The 16861-nt window shown below is 42.3% G+C and overlaps 1 protein-coding gene across 1 annotated transcript in view; it reads left to right on the top strand.

Annotated features, from left to right (window-relative positions):
* Positions 1–1815: 1815 nt before the first annotated feature.
* LOC126242208 (frequenin-1) overlaps positions 1816–16861 on the top strand; it is a 315167-nt gene continuing 300121 nt past the window's right edge. The window contains exon 1 of the mRNA XM_049948073.1: positions 1816–1906. Within this exon, the coding sequence (XP_049804030.1) occupies positions 1843–1906 (64 nt within the window). The 5' untranslated portion in view covers positions 1816–1842. The remainder of the gene's footprint in view (positions 1907–16861) is intronic.

The raw sequence follows: 16861 nt of genomic DNA, 5'->3' as shown, positions 1-16861 counted from the left end.
GGAGCCTCTGCGATCCTCCTGCTCACGATTTCTTAGATGCGAAATGTAAAACTTCGTTTTTACCTTTGGCACCTTCCACACCAGACTGTTTACTATGATGTCGTTGTCATTTCAAAGGCATTCTTGACTAACATCAACTCACTACGTCCAATCTAAAAGGTAAGTAGCGCTGACGACCGTTACTTCGCCTATTTAAAGCAAACTTGATTTACATCCTCACAGTGGCGCTACTAGCGCGATATGTATCGGTGTCTGGCCATATCGTTATAAGGACTTTCCTTCTAGTTTTGACCAATACCACTTCCTATAGGAATGGCTGACTATTTTTTTAAATTATCCCCTATATACACTGAGGTGAGAAAAGTCATGAGATAGCTATATGCTCATGTACGGCTGTCGGTAGTAACGCGTATACAAAGTATAAAAGGACAGTTCTTTGGCTGAGTTGTCATTTGTACTCAGGTAATTCATGTGAAAAGGATTCCGTCGTGGTTGTAGCCGCACGAAGGGAATTAACAACTTCGAACGCGATGTGGTAGTTGGAGGTAGACGCATGGGACATTCCATTTAGGAAATCGTTAGGAAATTCAATATTCCGCGATCGACAGCGTCACCTGCGTTCCGAGAATACCAACTTTCGGATATTACCCCTCACCACGAACAACACAGTGGCCGACGGCGTCCACTTGATGACCGAGAGCAGTGGTGTTTGCGTAGAGTTGTCATTGCTAACAGACAAACAACACTGCATGAAATAAACGCAGAAATCAATTTTGCATTTAGACAGTACGGTGAAACTGGTCGTTAATGGGTGTGGCAACAGACGATCGACGCGAATGCCTTTGTTAAAAGCACGACATTGCCATCAGCGCATCTCCTGGTCTCGTGGCCATATCGGGTGGACTCTAGACGACAGGAAACCCGAAGCCTGGTCAAATGAGTCCCAACTTCAGTTGGTAACAGCTGATGGTGGGATTCGAATGTGATCCTGACCCAAAGAAGCCATGGACTCAAGTTGTCTAGAAATCACTATACAAATTGGTGGCAGTTCCATAATGGTGTGTGCTGTGTTTACATGGATGGGACTGGATTCTTTGGTTCAATTGAACCGATCATGGACTAGAAATGGTTATGATCGGCTACATGGAGACCTTCTGTAGCCGTTCATGGACAACCGACGATCGTCATGTCACTAGGCCACAACTGTTCCCTATTGAAGAATATTCTGGCCGGTTCGGGCGAGTGGTCTGGCCACCCATCGAACGTTTATGGGACATAATCGAGCGGCCAGTTTGTGTACAAAATCCTGCACCAGCTACACTTTCATAGTTGTGGACGGCTGTAGGGACAGGCCCGATCAGTATTTCTTCAGGGTACTTCCAACAAACCCATGCCACTTCCAGTTGCTTTACCACGCCGGGAATAAGGAGATCGGACAAGATATTAGGAGGTATTCCTTGACTTTTGTTACATCAGTGTGTAGAAAACAATATCAAAGATAAACAGAAAATATTGCAGTATTTATACGGGCTTCTCGCAGCTGTTAATTCGAAGCTCCCAGTCGTTCCCTTAATGGGGCCACGTTTAAGAGCCGTGTCGTACACTCGATGGTCAGACAGCGCGGGGTCTGAATTTTTGGCCCCCGCGGCCGGGCTGCGGGTCTAATTAGCGCCGCCGCCGCCCCCACAGCGTCTTCACCGCCCCTTTCTGTCGCCCCGCCGCCCCTCCTCCCCCCGCCGGGCCGCAGTGCGGCAGGGCGCATGCGCGCGCACCCTGCGCTGGCGGCGTCGCGACGCTCAGTCGACGCCGATCCGCCGCCCGCGGGCACAGCATGCGCTAGCCATGGGCAAGAAGAACTCCAAGCTCAAACAGGACACCATCGACAGGCTCACCAAGGATACCTACTGTGAGTACGCTCTCAGTACGCACTGTCGCCATCCCCTGCACCCTGCATGTAGCGAGCCTGCCGGAAAGCGATGTCTGCAGCCACCAATTGTTGGTACGGCTAAGACTCCAGCATTAAACTTTGTAAAAAAAATCGTCTTCATTTTATAGCGGGCTAAACTTGAAGCATGTAGCCATGAAAATTCCATTTCTACCATTATTTCGGCCACGTACTCGTTTTCTGTGTCCATCTTCGAAGTAACTCGAAGATAGTCGGTCAAGTTGTTAGTAGAATAATTCGAATTTACACGCCTACAGGCCCGAAATTTGATGGAATGTTTATAACGCTGTCGAAACCTAAATGTGTGTAGATTTGTGTGATTCGTCACGGGCTAGTTTGGCCTGCACGGTAACACCAGGGACTGCTCAAAAAATTTCAATCAAAGGAATTGCAAATAAGTCGGTGTACATCTCGCAGAGTCCTTCAGTATTCCGGACTCGACGTTCCAATCGAAACATATCATAGTTTATAATATTAGAATCCAATATCGCTTGATGCGAAGTAGTTTATTTCATGACCCGTTACGACAGTAACTAGCAGTCATCTTCAGATTCTCAGATCTCCCAGGAATATAACTACACATCAGTCTTGTCGATATACTGAGAACATGCTCGACGAGACATACTTGTAGTTATATTTCTGGGAGACCTGAGAATCTGAGGATGACAGATAGTTACTGTAGGAACTGGTCATGAAGTAAGCTGTTTCGCATCAAGTGATCTGGGCTTCTAAAATTATAAATTACAACGTTAGATCACCCAACAACACGTGTAAATTATTTAGAAACATATTAATCGAGTTTGTACTAACTACTTTTAGCGATAAAATTAACAACACGCTTCCTAACAATCTATTTTATGTTCATTAAGTGTCCATTCGCCGAAACGTATCAGGAAATTAATAAAACGTGGCATATATGTATGTAACAAATGTATAATTAATTTATATAAGTGCATCTACGACCGCTGCATCTCATTTCACTTTAATGGAATGTATTTCCAGTACTACTTGCTACTATATCTCGCCATATGTTCGCGACGTTAAAAATATTCCGGCTGACATTAGAGGGATGAGTATGTTAGAGGGGGACGACACCAACTTAATTCCCACGCCCCTGTAAAAACTCTACGATTCAAAATGTAATGCAACATGCTCAGGCGTTTCTGGCCGAAGAATATGGCTCAGATGGTGTCGCAATAGACAACGTGCTACTGAGTAATAGCATTTTTCGGAATTCTTAGACAGCTAAATTAACTGAAAGGTAGAAATTTGTAGTATTGGGAGCCCGCATCTCGTGGTCGTGCGGTAGCGTTCTCGCTTCCCACGCCCGGGTTCCCGGGTTCGATTCCCGGCGGGGTCAGGGATTTTCTCTGCCTCGTGATGGCTGGGTGTTGTGTGCTGTCCTTAGGTTAGTTAGGTTTAAGTAGTTCTAAGTTCTAGGGGACTTATGACCACAGCAGTTGAGTCCCATAGTGCTCAGAGCCATTTGATTTTTTTTGTAGTATTGGGAGGCAGAGGTGGAAAAATTTGCAGGAGACAGCAATTTGTTTGGCGCTTTAATGCTGCCTCGTAGTGTTCAAATTTTAGAGTCACAACTGCTCTGAACTCTGGTATGGACGACGCGACTCTCTTGTAATGATTCTTTACTATCCGAATGTGGCTGCTCTCGAATTGGCTTTTTAAAGTAAGTAAAGACAAACAAAGACAATGAATTTGTTATGGATAAAAATGTAGGTTGGTCCCAAATATGAACCCTACAGCATGACGAGAAACACTTTCTTTTAACTTTCTCCAGTATATGACAACAATATCTTTCGAGGGTGCATTGATATTTAATGTTCATGGTTACCTTTCCACATCAGTTCTGAGTAAAATCTAACGTTTTCGAAAACTATCTCCATAGTTATCTTCCAGAATAGGAAACTCCTTAGAAAACGTATCAGGTTAGCTTGGGTTAAGGTAGTAATGTTCTGAGACAGTCCAAACTCTAAAGAAAAGGGATTTCCTCTTGTAACAGCTTTTCAGTTAGCTTAGGCCAGGATGCGAAGTGAAGACACAGTCTACACCTAGATCCATAGAGACGCGGGATGGCGTCGTTACGTTAGTGCAGGTCAGCTAATCCCAAGAAGGCATTTCGTTGTTACTGAGCTGTTGAATGGTTGTGGAGATTCTGAATAATTCATGCGTCTTGAGTGCTAACGACATAAGATCACAGCGAAGCCTGAAAAGGAGGATCGAATTAAGAGGCGTCATGCTATTTTTGAACTGACAGGTCAGTGGTAAAATGTTACGGAGACTCACAGGCATTTTAAGGCATAACCTTATGGCGAAGGGTTACAGAGCAAGATGGAAGAACTAATATTCACTACGAAATGTATAACGTACAACTGTCATCTTCGCACATCTTTCAGACTATAGAACCATATAAAATAATTAATATTTGAGAAATATTAATTAAGAAACATTAAAGCATAAGCAGGGAGGAGGGACGCACAACTTTTCCGAGCCACATTTGCGAATGAGAGAACGATGGTACGAATTCTCCTCATCTATGCGATCTTCCCTTAGACAGGCACCTTGCTGCTGGTTGTGGACGTACTGATCTCTCCATCGAGTAACAGCTTCTGGACTAATGACCTCAGCAGTTGAGTCCCGTAGTGCTCAGAGCCAACAGCTTCTGGGCAACAGATTCAGTAAGATAGTAGAGTAAACTGTGCTGCCAAGAGCTAGTCACGTAAAAGACTTAACATGAGAGATTCTAAAATTAGGTGAGAAATTTTTTTATCGTATTTAAAACTGAAGATTAGAAATTACTAGGATAATTTACAATACTCACACTCTGTGTTTCATACGTCAAAATGTATGGAAAATATCTCTAACCTCAACATGTTTTACTATTAATTGTTAGTTTACGCGATAAACAGTGGAACTAAAAGTAATTGTTCCATTTCTTATCGAATGAGTTCATTTAAGTTGCGTCCCACTGATTCCCAGTTATTGAAACTCAAGTCGTTAATATTCCTAATCCACATTTTGAGGCGTCAGGCATTTGCTGCTCAGCTAACTGTAAGACTATTAAAAAAAAGTGGTATTTCACACAATGACGTAAATGTCTGATTTGTTATAATAAATTAATTTACTATGACAGTAATGGTTTCTATTGGAGAGGTAGGTTCATAAAAGGGGTATTATTTACTTTTTTTCTTGTGACGTGTCGTTCTTCTGTATATCCCGGGAAACCGTTTCAGTTACGGAAGAGGAAATATTACAGAAGTTGGGTAGGGAGTGAAATATGCTAAGAGATTGTTGAACCCGACACTGGACACTGGACTCGCCTGGCAAAAGGTATGCCTTGTAGTTACTGTAGCTCTGTGTGTCTCAACAGTCTGGTACCAGTCTTTCAGTTGGACGCCTCTTCGACAAATTGAGTGTCCCTAACCAATCACAATAATCTTAACGGAAAAAGGGATCCACAGATTAAATCTGAATCCGAATCAAGTGTAGTTCCTTATATGTCATCTCATTATTGGCAAGTGAAGGATGGGTTAAAGGCGGACTGAAAATTTTGTAGTCTGACCAGGCTTCGATCCCTTTCGGGTTCAATGGAGGCGCTTTACCATCAGACGACTAGGCCGCACGCTGTAGTGGAATTTTAATACTTGTGAGGAGTATTGGCCCACTCAGCTCAAGGGTAAATGATATCAGCTATTCCAAAATGACTGTGCGTACTACATTGCCATAGGACGAAATTTTTGGACAAATGAATGAGTGACATTAAAATTACAGTTTCTTGCTTACTGAGCCATCCATTGATGAATTTAACCTGTAGAGAAACTTTAACGGTGACCTTTCGGGTGTACAGCCGAATTGTTGACTCCATTTTATACATTTTATGCGCACATCTATACTCAGTACTGGGAGAGAGAGAGTTATACTTTTAGACGAATACGTGACAATAAGTTAGAAAGTCTGAGTAATACAATGTATTCCTGCTACATATGGTATGTTAGACAAGTACTCAGTGATCAGACAGGGTGACTTTCAATTTAATATTTTCAAATAATTCATAATAATTTCGGAATTTCGCCATCAGCATCTTAAAAATGCTTTAGCCCAGTCCGACGATTATACAACGTAGGGATCATTAAGGAGATTGATTTAAAGGTTTCAAAGAAGACATACGATTCGTGAAGGTGTTCGTTTAATACGTCCGACAGCGGAAGGAAGAGAGAGAGAGAGAGAGTGAAGTAACACCACAGACAGACGCCGCTATAAAGACGCCTGAGTAAGAAGGTGAGAAAGGATTTTCTTACAATTTAGAGCGTCAACTTTCCAACATGAGTCGATGAACGCCCTACTTCCACATACGTCTACAAGTTGAAGATTATACAGAGACGTAAGGATGGACATTTTTTTCCGGTAATCATCCACGAATGGTATGGGAAACGGGAAATTACACAGAAATCTTTTTTTCTCCACCACAGATCATAAGGTAGCTTGCAAAGTAGATATTTAAATGAGTTCTTAAAGAAAAAAAGCAGTCACACAGTGACACAGATAGGCTGTAAATTCTTCAGCTGATAAAAAAGAGTGTTGATATTTCCATCGCAGTAGTAATTGGAAACAGTCAATCGTCCAAATAACTGGATGTAATATTTAGAATGGATATGGAACTTAACCATCACACATGCTCAGTAGTGTGATTCTAGGAAAATGCAATAAGTCTACAAAGGAGTTTGCTTACAAACCAGTAGTGCGAATAACCCTAGATTGTTGCGTAAGTACGTTGGACACGTACAATATCGGACTAACAGGAAATAATGCACGTATACAAAACAGTGCAGAACGATTGATCACAGGATTGTTGGTCACATCCAACAGCGTCACGGGGATGCTACGAAAAGGAACTAACAGACCACTGAAGAGAGACGCAAACAGTCCAGTGTAAGCTTACAAAGTTACAAGAACTAACTTTAAGTGAAGAATTTTTGAATATACAACAACTCGCTAACTATCACTCCTGTGGTGACCGCGAAGATCATATTAGTCGCAGGACGCACACAAGGGTTGAGAATCATTCTTCCCACGCTGCATACACGAGTAGAAAGGGAATCAGCCCTAATAACTGGTACAATGAGAATTAACCTCTCGGATGAACTTCAAAGTGGTGCACTGGGCATAAACGTAGATTGCCATTTATTGTAAAAATAACAAATGACCTGATCACAATGACGTAATGACTACAACCATTTACTTTTAGTTTTTTTTTCTCACCATACTGCCTGAAATTTTAGGACGTAAACGATATCAACTTTACAGTGAGGGAATATTTCCTTTTGAAAATAAAGAAATTCGATATTTCACATATTACATAGCGTACATTGCAGTATGGCGTTCCTATAAGATGTTCATAGAAAGTTATAACTAGGAGTACTGTATCTGAAAACAATTAAACAGTTGTGCGTAACCTCCAATAAAGAGCAGATGCTCCGCAATATATCAGAAGCTTTTGAAATCTGCAAACTTGATTGCTGCTAATAGTTCGTCATAACTTGAATCATTATTTTAAGAAGTCTCTTCCAGTAGCATGCCTGTCTTAAACTTGTATCCGAAAGAATGGTCTTATATCTCGGTTGCTGTAACAAAATTTTACTCTCACGAGCAGAAAATAAAGGATGGAGCATTTCTACAGACGAAACCTCAGTCTGCCACTGACACGCGATATCTAGGATTCCCTCACTAGTGTATTTATTCCTGGAAGTTCAGTAGGGCAGTAACGTAGCAGTTCCTATCGGTCATAAAAATGAAATACGATCGCCAGTTCGCCCCATCCCCGGGGTAACTCATCCCCCACGACCCCCGACAGACTGTCTTCGATTGAATGGCGGAACTGCCATTTTTATGGCTTCCGCGGGCTGCTGCAACACTTTTTGGACGTTCAGAGAAGTTCCGGCGCATTTAGGTATTTCAGTAATGTTATCTCAATTTCTTTCCGTTAGTGAGTGTACGATGCGGCCAGTAAAAGAAAGATCACAACAGAGCACGCTTCTAAAAATTACAGAACAGATCGATACCGGATACGTTTAACTGTAAGGTACATTAAGCGATTCTCACTTGATTTGCTGGTGCTGAATATGCACGGCCTTCCTGGCGATGGAAACTTTGAGTAGTTGCTGAAACAATACTTTATTTCATTTAGACTCTCGTGTAAAAATTGTACACTAGTATGGCATGACTAAAATATCTATGAATCACAGCTGGAACCTGTCAATTCATACTAATTCTTAGGAGTAAGTAATTCAGTGGGTATGAAATAGGTTGATCAGATTGACTCGGCCGTTTTTAAAGGAAGTGGCTGATCTCGGTGCTTTACGAAGATGCTGATAAAATGCAAACATTCTGCAAATGAGACTGCTTACAAAACTCTTGTGCAGCAGTCTCACAATATTGCACAGATATGTGAGGCGGATATTAAACAGGACTAACAAGGGATATTTAAGATATTCAAAGAAAGGCAGCGCAAGTGGTGGCAGGTTTGTGAGAGAGCGCGACGGAAATGCTGGAAAACCTTCGTGGCAGACGGCTAAAGATAGACACGTTATCCCGCAAAAACCTACTTGTAAAATTTCAAGCCATAGTATTAACTGACGAATCGATAAACGTACTTGAGTTCCCTGCTTATCACTCCCGTATGCACGGCAAAGACAACTGTAGACTAACAGCAGTAGAGTCAACAGAGGCATTTAAGGAGTTGAACATTTATTGGCCTAGGCGGCAAGTTTATAAAATTATGTCACCAATTTCGATTGTGGAACCAATCATCTTCAGATCGTAGAACATTGTTGTAGAGTGTAACACCTGAAGGTGATTGCTGAGTAGTATCCGAAACAGGTCATATTATATTACAAACTCGCGATGCAGACAAATAAAGGTAATATTGAAAATTAAGAACGCTTTTCACATTAGTGACCATATCAAGGTCTCCTAAAATTTAAGCATTCGTCCTGCCAGCGGTCCTTACCTGATTCGAACCGGAAAAGCCTAACAAGTACAATGTTAAATACCCTCTGCCATACACTTCACAGTGGTGAGCAGAGAAATAAGTGATTAGGTTAGTTATCCTCATTTACACTTTTATCATTTCATTCCAATTTAATCTGCTGTAATACAAGCTACGTTTATATTTACATATCAATTGTTGAGTCCATATCCTATAGCACTCTGTTCCTATTTGACACACTTTCATTTTTCTTACAATATTTCTTCGAAATTTCGACGTTTGACTTTCGATCAGTGACATCTCTAAGTTCATTTTGAAAATCCAATTTTTTTAATGTCTTACGGCATTTAGGAGCCCCACTTCATGTTCTTTAAGATGTACAAGGTCTCGCATTTTTTTAAATTTAAGTCGCTGTTGTGTTCCAATTTGTTCAAAAATGGTTCTGAGCACTATGGGACTCAACTGCTGAGGTCATTAGTCCCCTAGAACTTAGAACTAGTTAAACCTAACTAACCTAAGGACATCACACACATCCATGCCCGAGGCAGGATTCGAACCTGCGACCGTAGCGGTCTCGCGGTTCCAGACTGCAGCGCCAGAACCGCGCGGCTACTTCGGCCGGCCTTCCAATTTGTGTCAGATATTTTGGTATCTGTCTCAGAATATAGCATTTAGTATTTGTTGGCATATGGCATCTTTAATGTAGGTATTTTATACACCTTCTCGTTACAGATCGCGGAATTTAGAACGCGAACATTATTTAACGTCACACTCATATGATCTTTCGAAAGAGATATTTTACGCAACAACCGGTGTTGCAGAGTTTACGATGAGGCAATTACGGCAATAAAGGATGAGTAATGGTTTTCACTAAAATAAATTTAGGTAATAAGCAGAATAAACACAATAAATCACACACACTTAAAGGTTCTCGAATCAACTAGGTACCTACTGATTAGAATTACGATCAAATTTAGTTGGAAACTTCACACAGGAAACATTGTGGGGACCGCGACACGAAGACACTTACAAGGTGTAACAAACCCACTTAAGAGATTGCTTTACACTACACCTGTCCGCCCTTTTCAGCAGTATTACTGCACGGATGGAATCCTTACTAGACAGGTTTGGTGGTGGACGTCGGGAAAATAGAAAGAAGTGCAGCTCGATTTGCGTCACGGATATGATGCAACGATCAAGATGTATGGCTGTTTCGGGAGTGTGAGAGGAAGTAATGGAAACGCTAGTCGAATGAGAAACTGTGGCTCTCTTTGCTCGGTGGTTTGAGTTTCGCTTGTCACTAAGTGTAATTTTTGAGTAAAACGACTGTGAAATATGTGTCTGGAGAGGGTGAAACGGATGGATACCCAAAAGTAACCTACTCCTGTTGAACACTGCCTACGCGATCAGCATGATTAAAGGCTACGTATGACATCGACATTTTTACATGTCCTCAGTGCTGCAGGAACTTTGGAAATAAACTAGGATATTCATTCACTTTTGGGTGACTTGGGAATTGAGTTCAATTCATCTCTGGTCCTTTCGTTCCTCAAATTATAAACTGTAATGAAGTAGTGCCTCAATGAAATCCTCTGCTTCCGAGTGGAGCGTGCTTTCTCAGCCTCAGCTGAAAAGGCTGATCAGTTTTTATCAGATAAATACGTGTTCCTATATTTTTTATCCATCATTGTTCTAGGCGTAGAATTTTTCCGATCGGTACTCTGATCAATAATTTCGATATTACCATACGCTACATTCACAGCTACATGTGTTTGTGCTATTTATACCTAAAGACATCTACTTAAGTAAGGAATGTGAAATTAATGACACTAGTTCTTGAAGATCGGTCTTGGATAGAAGCAGTTTATTTTGGTGCCTGTCTCCGTGTATGAGCAAATTTTAACGATGTACAACGGAGACGCGAAGGAATGCTTTGTGCCGCATTGTGTGTGGAACATTATCGCATTTTACCTGTATATTACGTAACAGGAAAATATGCAGTGATCTGATGCAAAGCGGATATCAAAGCGAAGACCAAAGTGGCAACAGCAATCTCATTAATTTCATGAGTATGCCACTATTGGACCGTTGACTAACGAGATTCTCTGTGCAAGAGCGTGATAAGCAGCGGATTTTACACAGAACACTTTACGAGCTATTCCCAAAACAATACCTATGCGATTCATTGCAGAGTTACTGTTATATGTGTCCGTTACAGTGTAACTGATATGAGAACCAACATTTTTACTAGTACAGGTGAGAGCACACGCATGGACTCTCCACTTTAAAACCTAGGATACTGCTTCACCTGTATGTATTACGACTCTAATTAAAAGAAGTTTAACGTGAAGAAAAGTAGGGAGTTCTGTAATTCATAAAAGTAGGTATGGAACCTATCGGTAGTTGGATCGCTTTGATGGCAGATGAAAACCCTTTTTTATCCTCTTGTCGTTCTCAGCAACAAAACTTAATACGTACAATTATTGCCTTAACAGTAATAAAGTGTGCAGTTAACGCAGAAAAGAAAATCAGTTAATAACTATCAAACAATGGAAAACTTGTGCAGAATTGTTCAACGAACAATATTTCCTTTCCAGTACCACATAGTCCTAATACATTTCGCATGTCGTGCCTGAGCTACTGGCATTATGTAATATGAGATTATTGGTGTGTTGCTGGTTCTGCAATAATAATGATTCGAATTTGCAGAAACGTCCAAATATAGAATCAAGAACATACACACTAAAATAAAATTTTCTCTAATGTAGGTTCAAATGGTTCTGAGCACTATGGGACTTAACATCTGAGGCCAGCAGTCCCCTAGACTTAGTACTACTTAAACCTAACTAACCTAAAGACATCACACACATCCATGCCCGAGGCAGGATTCGAAGCTGCGACCGTAGCAGCAGTGCGGTTCCGGACTGCAGGGCCTAGAACCGCTCGGCCACAACGGGCGGCCTCTAACGTAGGTTCCACGGCCATAGACGTGGTGTCTTTATGCAGTAACCGTGAGACTTGTGCAGCAGTCAACGTCTAGGAATCGGATATATTGGATTTGTTCAGGATTCAAGTCCCAGCCCGAATATTCAAATACCGGCTTGCAGTTGATAATGAAGTCGAGTGAGATGAATATGAGGACGTGTTTTAAGGTTATGCAACTGTCATTTTTTCGCCATTCTTGTCTACCTGAGAAAGCGATCCGTAATAACCACTTCTTTGTCGATGAGACGTTCCTCCCCATCATTTTCATATAATTTGGTGACATAAAGTAAATGGATTCAGAGACCTCAAAGTACTTTTGATACCTCTCACATTAGCTGAATAGTTACTGATAATCAGAATTATTAATTATTGATTAAGGATCAGGTGTAAGCATTAATCATGAACAGTAGTTGAAACCAGCCACTCTGGCAATGTGTTACGGTATATGAAATATGAAAGTCGTCACTAGCTTGCCCTGAAAGACTTTACACATTATTATAGAAATTAATTCTGCCTGGATGCGATCCTTCTTGGGCCCCGCTTGTTGAAACTGTCAATTTCCTTTCTTCTATTCTGAAAATCGAGTAGACTTTCAAGTATATGTATAAGTGAAAAACGGATAGTTTCCCTACGTATGTTAATGTTTTTGATTACATTAATTATACATATCTAATATAGCCAACCAATCAGTCGTGATTAATTATTACATTCCTTAACAGTTGGTTTCTTGCATTTGTTTTTTTGTTTTGTTTTGTTTTTCTAATGATCACGAAATTCTCAAAATCATTCAAATGGCTCTGAGCACTATGAGCCTTAACTTCTGAGGTCATCAGTCCCCTAGAACTTAGAACTACTTAAACCTAACTAACCGAAGGACATCACACACCCACGCCCGAGGCAGGATTCGAACCTGCGACCGTAGCGGTCGCGCGGTTGCAGACTGTAGCGCCTAGAACCGCTCGTCCACCCCGGCCGGCATGAAATTCTCAGCTTACTTTTATGTTTCTGAACGTGCTAAACGTCTTACCACTCACCATTACCACTACTGCCCGGCCTGAGGTCCAACGTCACCTTGTGGATTTAGGAACTGAGGAAAGCATACAGGATGATTCCGTGATGACGTTACAAAGTTTCAAAGATTGGAGATAAGGGACGCTGGTCCTTAAACGACCGAGTCGAAAGTTATAAGCGACAGTCGACTCTTCTGCAGCAAGCTCTTTGCTTCCCATATTTTGGGAGGTGGCTGTATGCACCAAAACAACCAGAAATTGTATAATAAGCAACTGATCTGAAATGCTTACTTTACGAATTATGAGCATTTTTTCAGTAGAAGAGATGTATTTCTCTGTAGAAAAGATGAATACGTGCTCATAGTTCTTAAGATATGCGCTGGACACTTTTTTGTCATTTGGCATATACTACATCCTCCCAAAATATGGAAAGCAAAGAGCCTACAGTAGCAGAGGTCCACTGTCAGAGGTATTAGAACAATATGCGCTTCCAGACCAAATTGGTACATCTACCCTTCTCCATCATTTCCGAAAGTTTGTAACACCATCGCAGAACCTCCTTTTAAAAGCGGAGCGTAGATGATGTACGAGGTGCATTCAAGTTCTAAGGCCTCCGATTTTTTTTCTAATGAACTACTCACCCGAAATCGATGAAACTGGCGTTACTTCTCGACGTAATCGCCCTGCAGACGTACACATTTTTCACAACGCTGACGCCACGATTCCGTGGCAGCGGCGAAGGCTTCTTTAGGAGTATGTTTTGACCACTGTAGAATCGCTGAGGCAATAGCAGCACGGCTGGTGAATGTGCGGCCACGGAGAGTGTCTTTCATTGTTGGAAAAAGCCAAAAGTCACTAGGAGCCAGGTCAGGTGAGTAGGGAGCATGAGGAATCACTTCAAAGTTGTTATCACGAAGAAACTGTTGCGTAACGTTAACTCGATGTGCGGGTGCGTTGTCTTGGTGAAACAGCACAAGCGCAGCCCTTCCCGGTCGTTTTTGTTGCAGTACAGGAAGGAATTTGTTCTTCAAAACATTTTCGTAGGTTGAAAATGGTTCAAATGGCTCTGAGCACTATGGGACTCAACTTCTGAGGTCATTAGTCCCCTAGAACTTAGAACTAGTTAAACCTAACTAACCTAAGGACATCACAAACATCCATGCCCGAGGCAGGATTCGAACCTGCGACCGTAGCGGTCTTGCGGTTCCAGACTGCAGCGCCTTTAACCGCATGGCCACATCGGCCGGCCATTTTTGTAGGATGCACCTGTTACCGTAGTGCCCTTTGGAATGCAATGGGTAAGGATTACGCCCCCGCTGTCCCAGAACATGGACACCATCATTTTTTCAGCACTGGCGGTTACCCGAAATGTTTTTGGTGGCGGTGAATCTGTGTGCTTCCATTGAGCTGACTGGCGCTTTGTTTCTGGATTGAAAAATGGCATCCACGTCTCATCCATTGTCACAACCGACGAAAAGAATGTCCCATTCATGCTGTCGTTGCGAGTCAACATTGCTTGGCAACGTGCCAAACGGGCAGCCGAGTGGTCGTCCGTCAGCATTCGTGGCACCCACCTGGATGACACTTTTCGCATTTTCAGTTCGTCGTGCAGGATTGTGTGCACAGAACCCACAGAAATGCCAACTCTGGAGGCGATCTGTTCAACAGTCATTCGGCGATCCCCCAAAGCAATTCTCTCCACTTTCTCGATCATGTCGTCAGACCGGCTTGTGCGAGCCCGAGGTTGTTTCGGTTTGTTGTCACACGATGTTCTACCTTCAATAAACTGTCGCACCCACGAACGCACTTTCGACACATCCATAACTCCATCACCACATGTCTCCTTCAACTGTCGATGAATTTCAGTTGGTTTCACACCACGCAAATTCAGAAAACGAATGATTGCACGCTGTTCAAGTAAGGAAAACGTCGCCATTTTAAGTATATAAAACAGTTCTCATTCTCGCCGCTGGCGTTAAAATTCCATCTGCCGTACGGTGCTGCCATCTCTGAGACGTATTGACAATGAACGCGGCCTCATTTTAAAACAATGTGCAAGTTTATATCTCTTTCCAGTCCGGAGAAAAAAAATCGGAGGCCTTAGAACTTGACTGCACCTCGTAGGTGATGCTAATTGAAGGTATAGTGACAGCTGTGGACAACGTGAACATTACTGTGAACCATCTGCATCCCTTCAATCTTGATGGCTTCCCCGACGGCGATGTCTTCTTCTATCAGCATAACTCTCCGTGTCACAAGATTACATTGGTTCGAGATGACTGTGAATTGATGTAGATGTCTCGATCACCAAATTCTCCTGAACTAAACCCGATAGAACGTATCTGATACGCTTTCTGGCGCCAGCTACGAGCTAACAAATCGCCTGTCCGTAATTTACGGGAGTCGCGTTTCCATTGCGTACACATCTAGCGCCTCATACTCTCGGAAAGCTACCAAAGACTTCCTGTATCCAAATCACCCAAAATCACTACTGTACAGCGCTACAAAAATGAAAGAACACGATGCTAACAATGTTTTGTTCAAATGGTTCAAATGGCTTTGAGCACTATGGGACTCAACTGCTGTGGTCATAAGTCCCCTAGAACTTAGAACTAATTAAACCTAACTAACCTAAGGACATCACACACATCCATGCCCGAGGCAGGATTCGAACCTGCGACCGTAGCAGTCGCACGGTTCCGGACTGCGCGCCTAGAACCACGAGACCACCGCGGCCGGCCTAACAAGTTTTGCCTCATCTGTGTATCACAGTATACAATGTACTTCTAAATAAAAAGAACATTGTTCGGCTGCACAAATAGAGTTGGATTACTGGAATGTTCCATGCATATGGTAGCCTAGTGTATAAACTGCTTTGTTGGAATTCGGTCATTTGGATGCTGTCTATAGTTGGTTCAATAATGCGTTGATTCTTGTTGCATGCTTTGACCTTCACACTACACCAAATATAAGAATAGGAGAACTGTGTAGATTAACGGAGCGTGAGGGCCACAATTCTTTCGAGAGTGTTCTTTCAGGTGAGGAAATAGAATACATTGCTTCCAAGATCACATACGCTTCAAGTGGGGTTGTGCCATTCGCCTGAAAATACTCGAAACGTTCTTCATTTTGCCCCAGTTGGTGTACGAAGGCCTTGAAGAAGTGTCCAATGTGACACGCTGAAATTTTAGTGTCAGTCTGTGTCGCCTATTGCTTCCTTCGTGGTTTGGTTCAAATGGCTCTGAGCACTATGGGACTTAACTTCGGAGGTCATCAGTCCCCTAGAACTTAGAATTACTTAAACTTAACTAACCTAAGGACATCTCACGCATCCATGCTCGAGGCAGGATTTGCACCTGCGACCGTAGCGGTCGCGCGGTTCCAGACTGTAGCGCCTAGAACCGCTCGGCCACTCCGGCCAGCTCCTACGTGGGAAGAAATACGTGTTGCTACATAAATATTTCGACCGTAAAGGGTTAGGCTTATCTTGGTCCACTTTCTATAATCCGTCCGCTTTATTTTTGCAACTGTCGGTCTCCGGGAGAATACGCAAAGCCGTAGTATCAGTAAAATTCATTCGCCCAACAGCGCCTCTAGCTATAGTGTGTTTATTACTGGTCCGCCTGGCTAAGAGTGGCTTACTACCGAGATTATCACTTTAAACTCACAAGGTTGCGACTCACAATTTATCGTCTGGACATCCAGTTGGGTTTGATTTAGGTGAATGACGTGGACGTTTCCTTAAAAATGCCATGACCATTTATCTATTAATTCCTTTCCAATCTCTAGGAGCATCTTTAACGACCTAGATTCTCGAAGAAAATCAGGACTATTACGGCTCATGTTGGTTATTTGTTGTGCACAGACACAAAATCTCTCAATCCATCCAAGTAAATGAAATATAGTAAAATTTTGTACTCT

The sequence above is a fragment of the Schistocerca nitens genome, chromosome 1 (genome assembly GCF_023898315.1).
Source record: "Schistocerca nitens isolate TAMUIC-IGC-003100 chromosome 1, iqSchNite1.1, whole genome shotgun sequence".
NCBI lineage: Eukaryota > Metazoa > Arthropoda > Insecta > Orthoptera > Acrididae > Schistocerca > Schistocerca nitens.
This window is presented reverse-complemented; position numbering and strand designations above follow the sequence as displayed.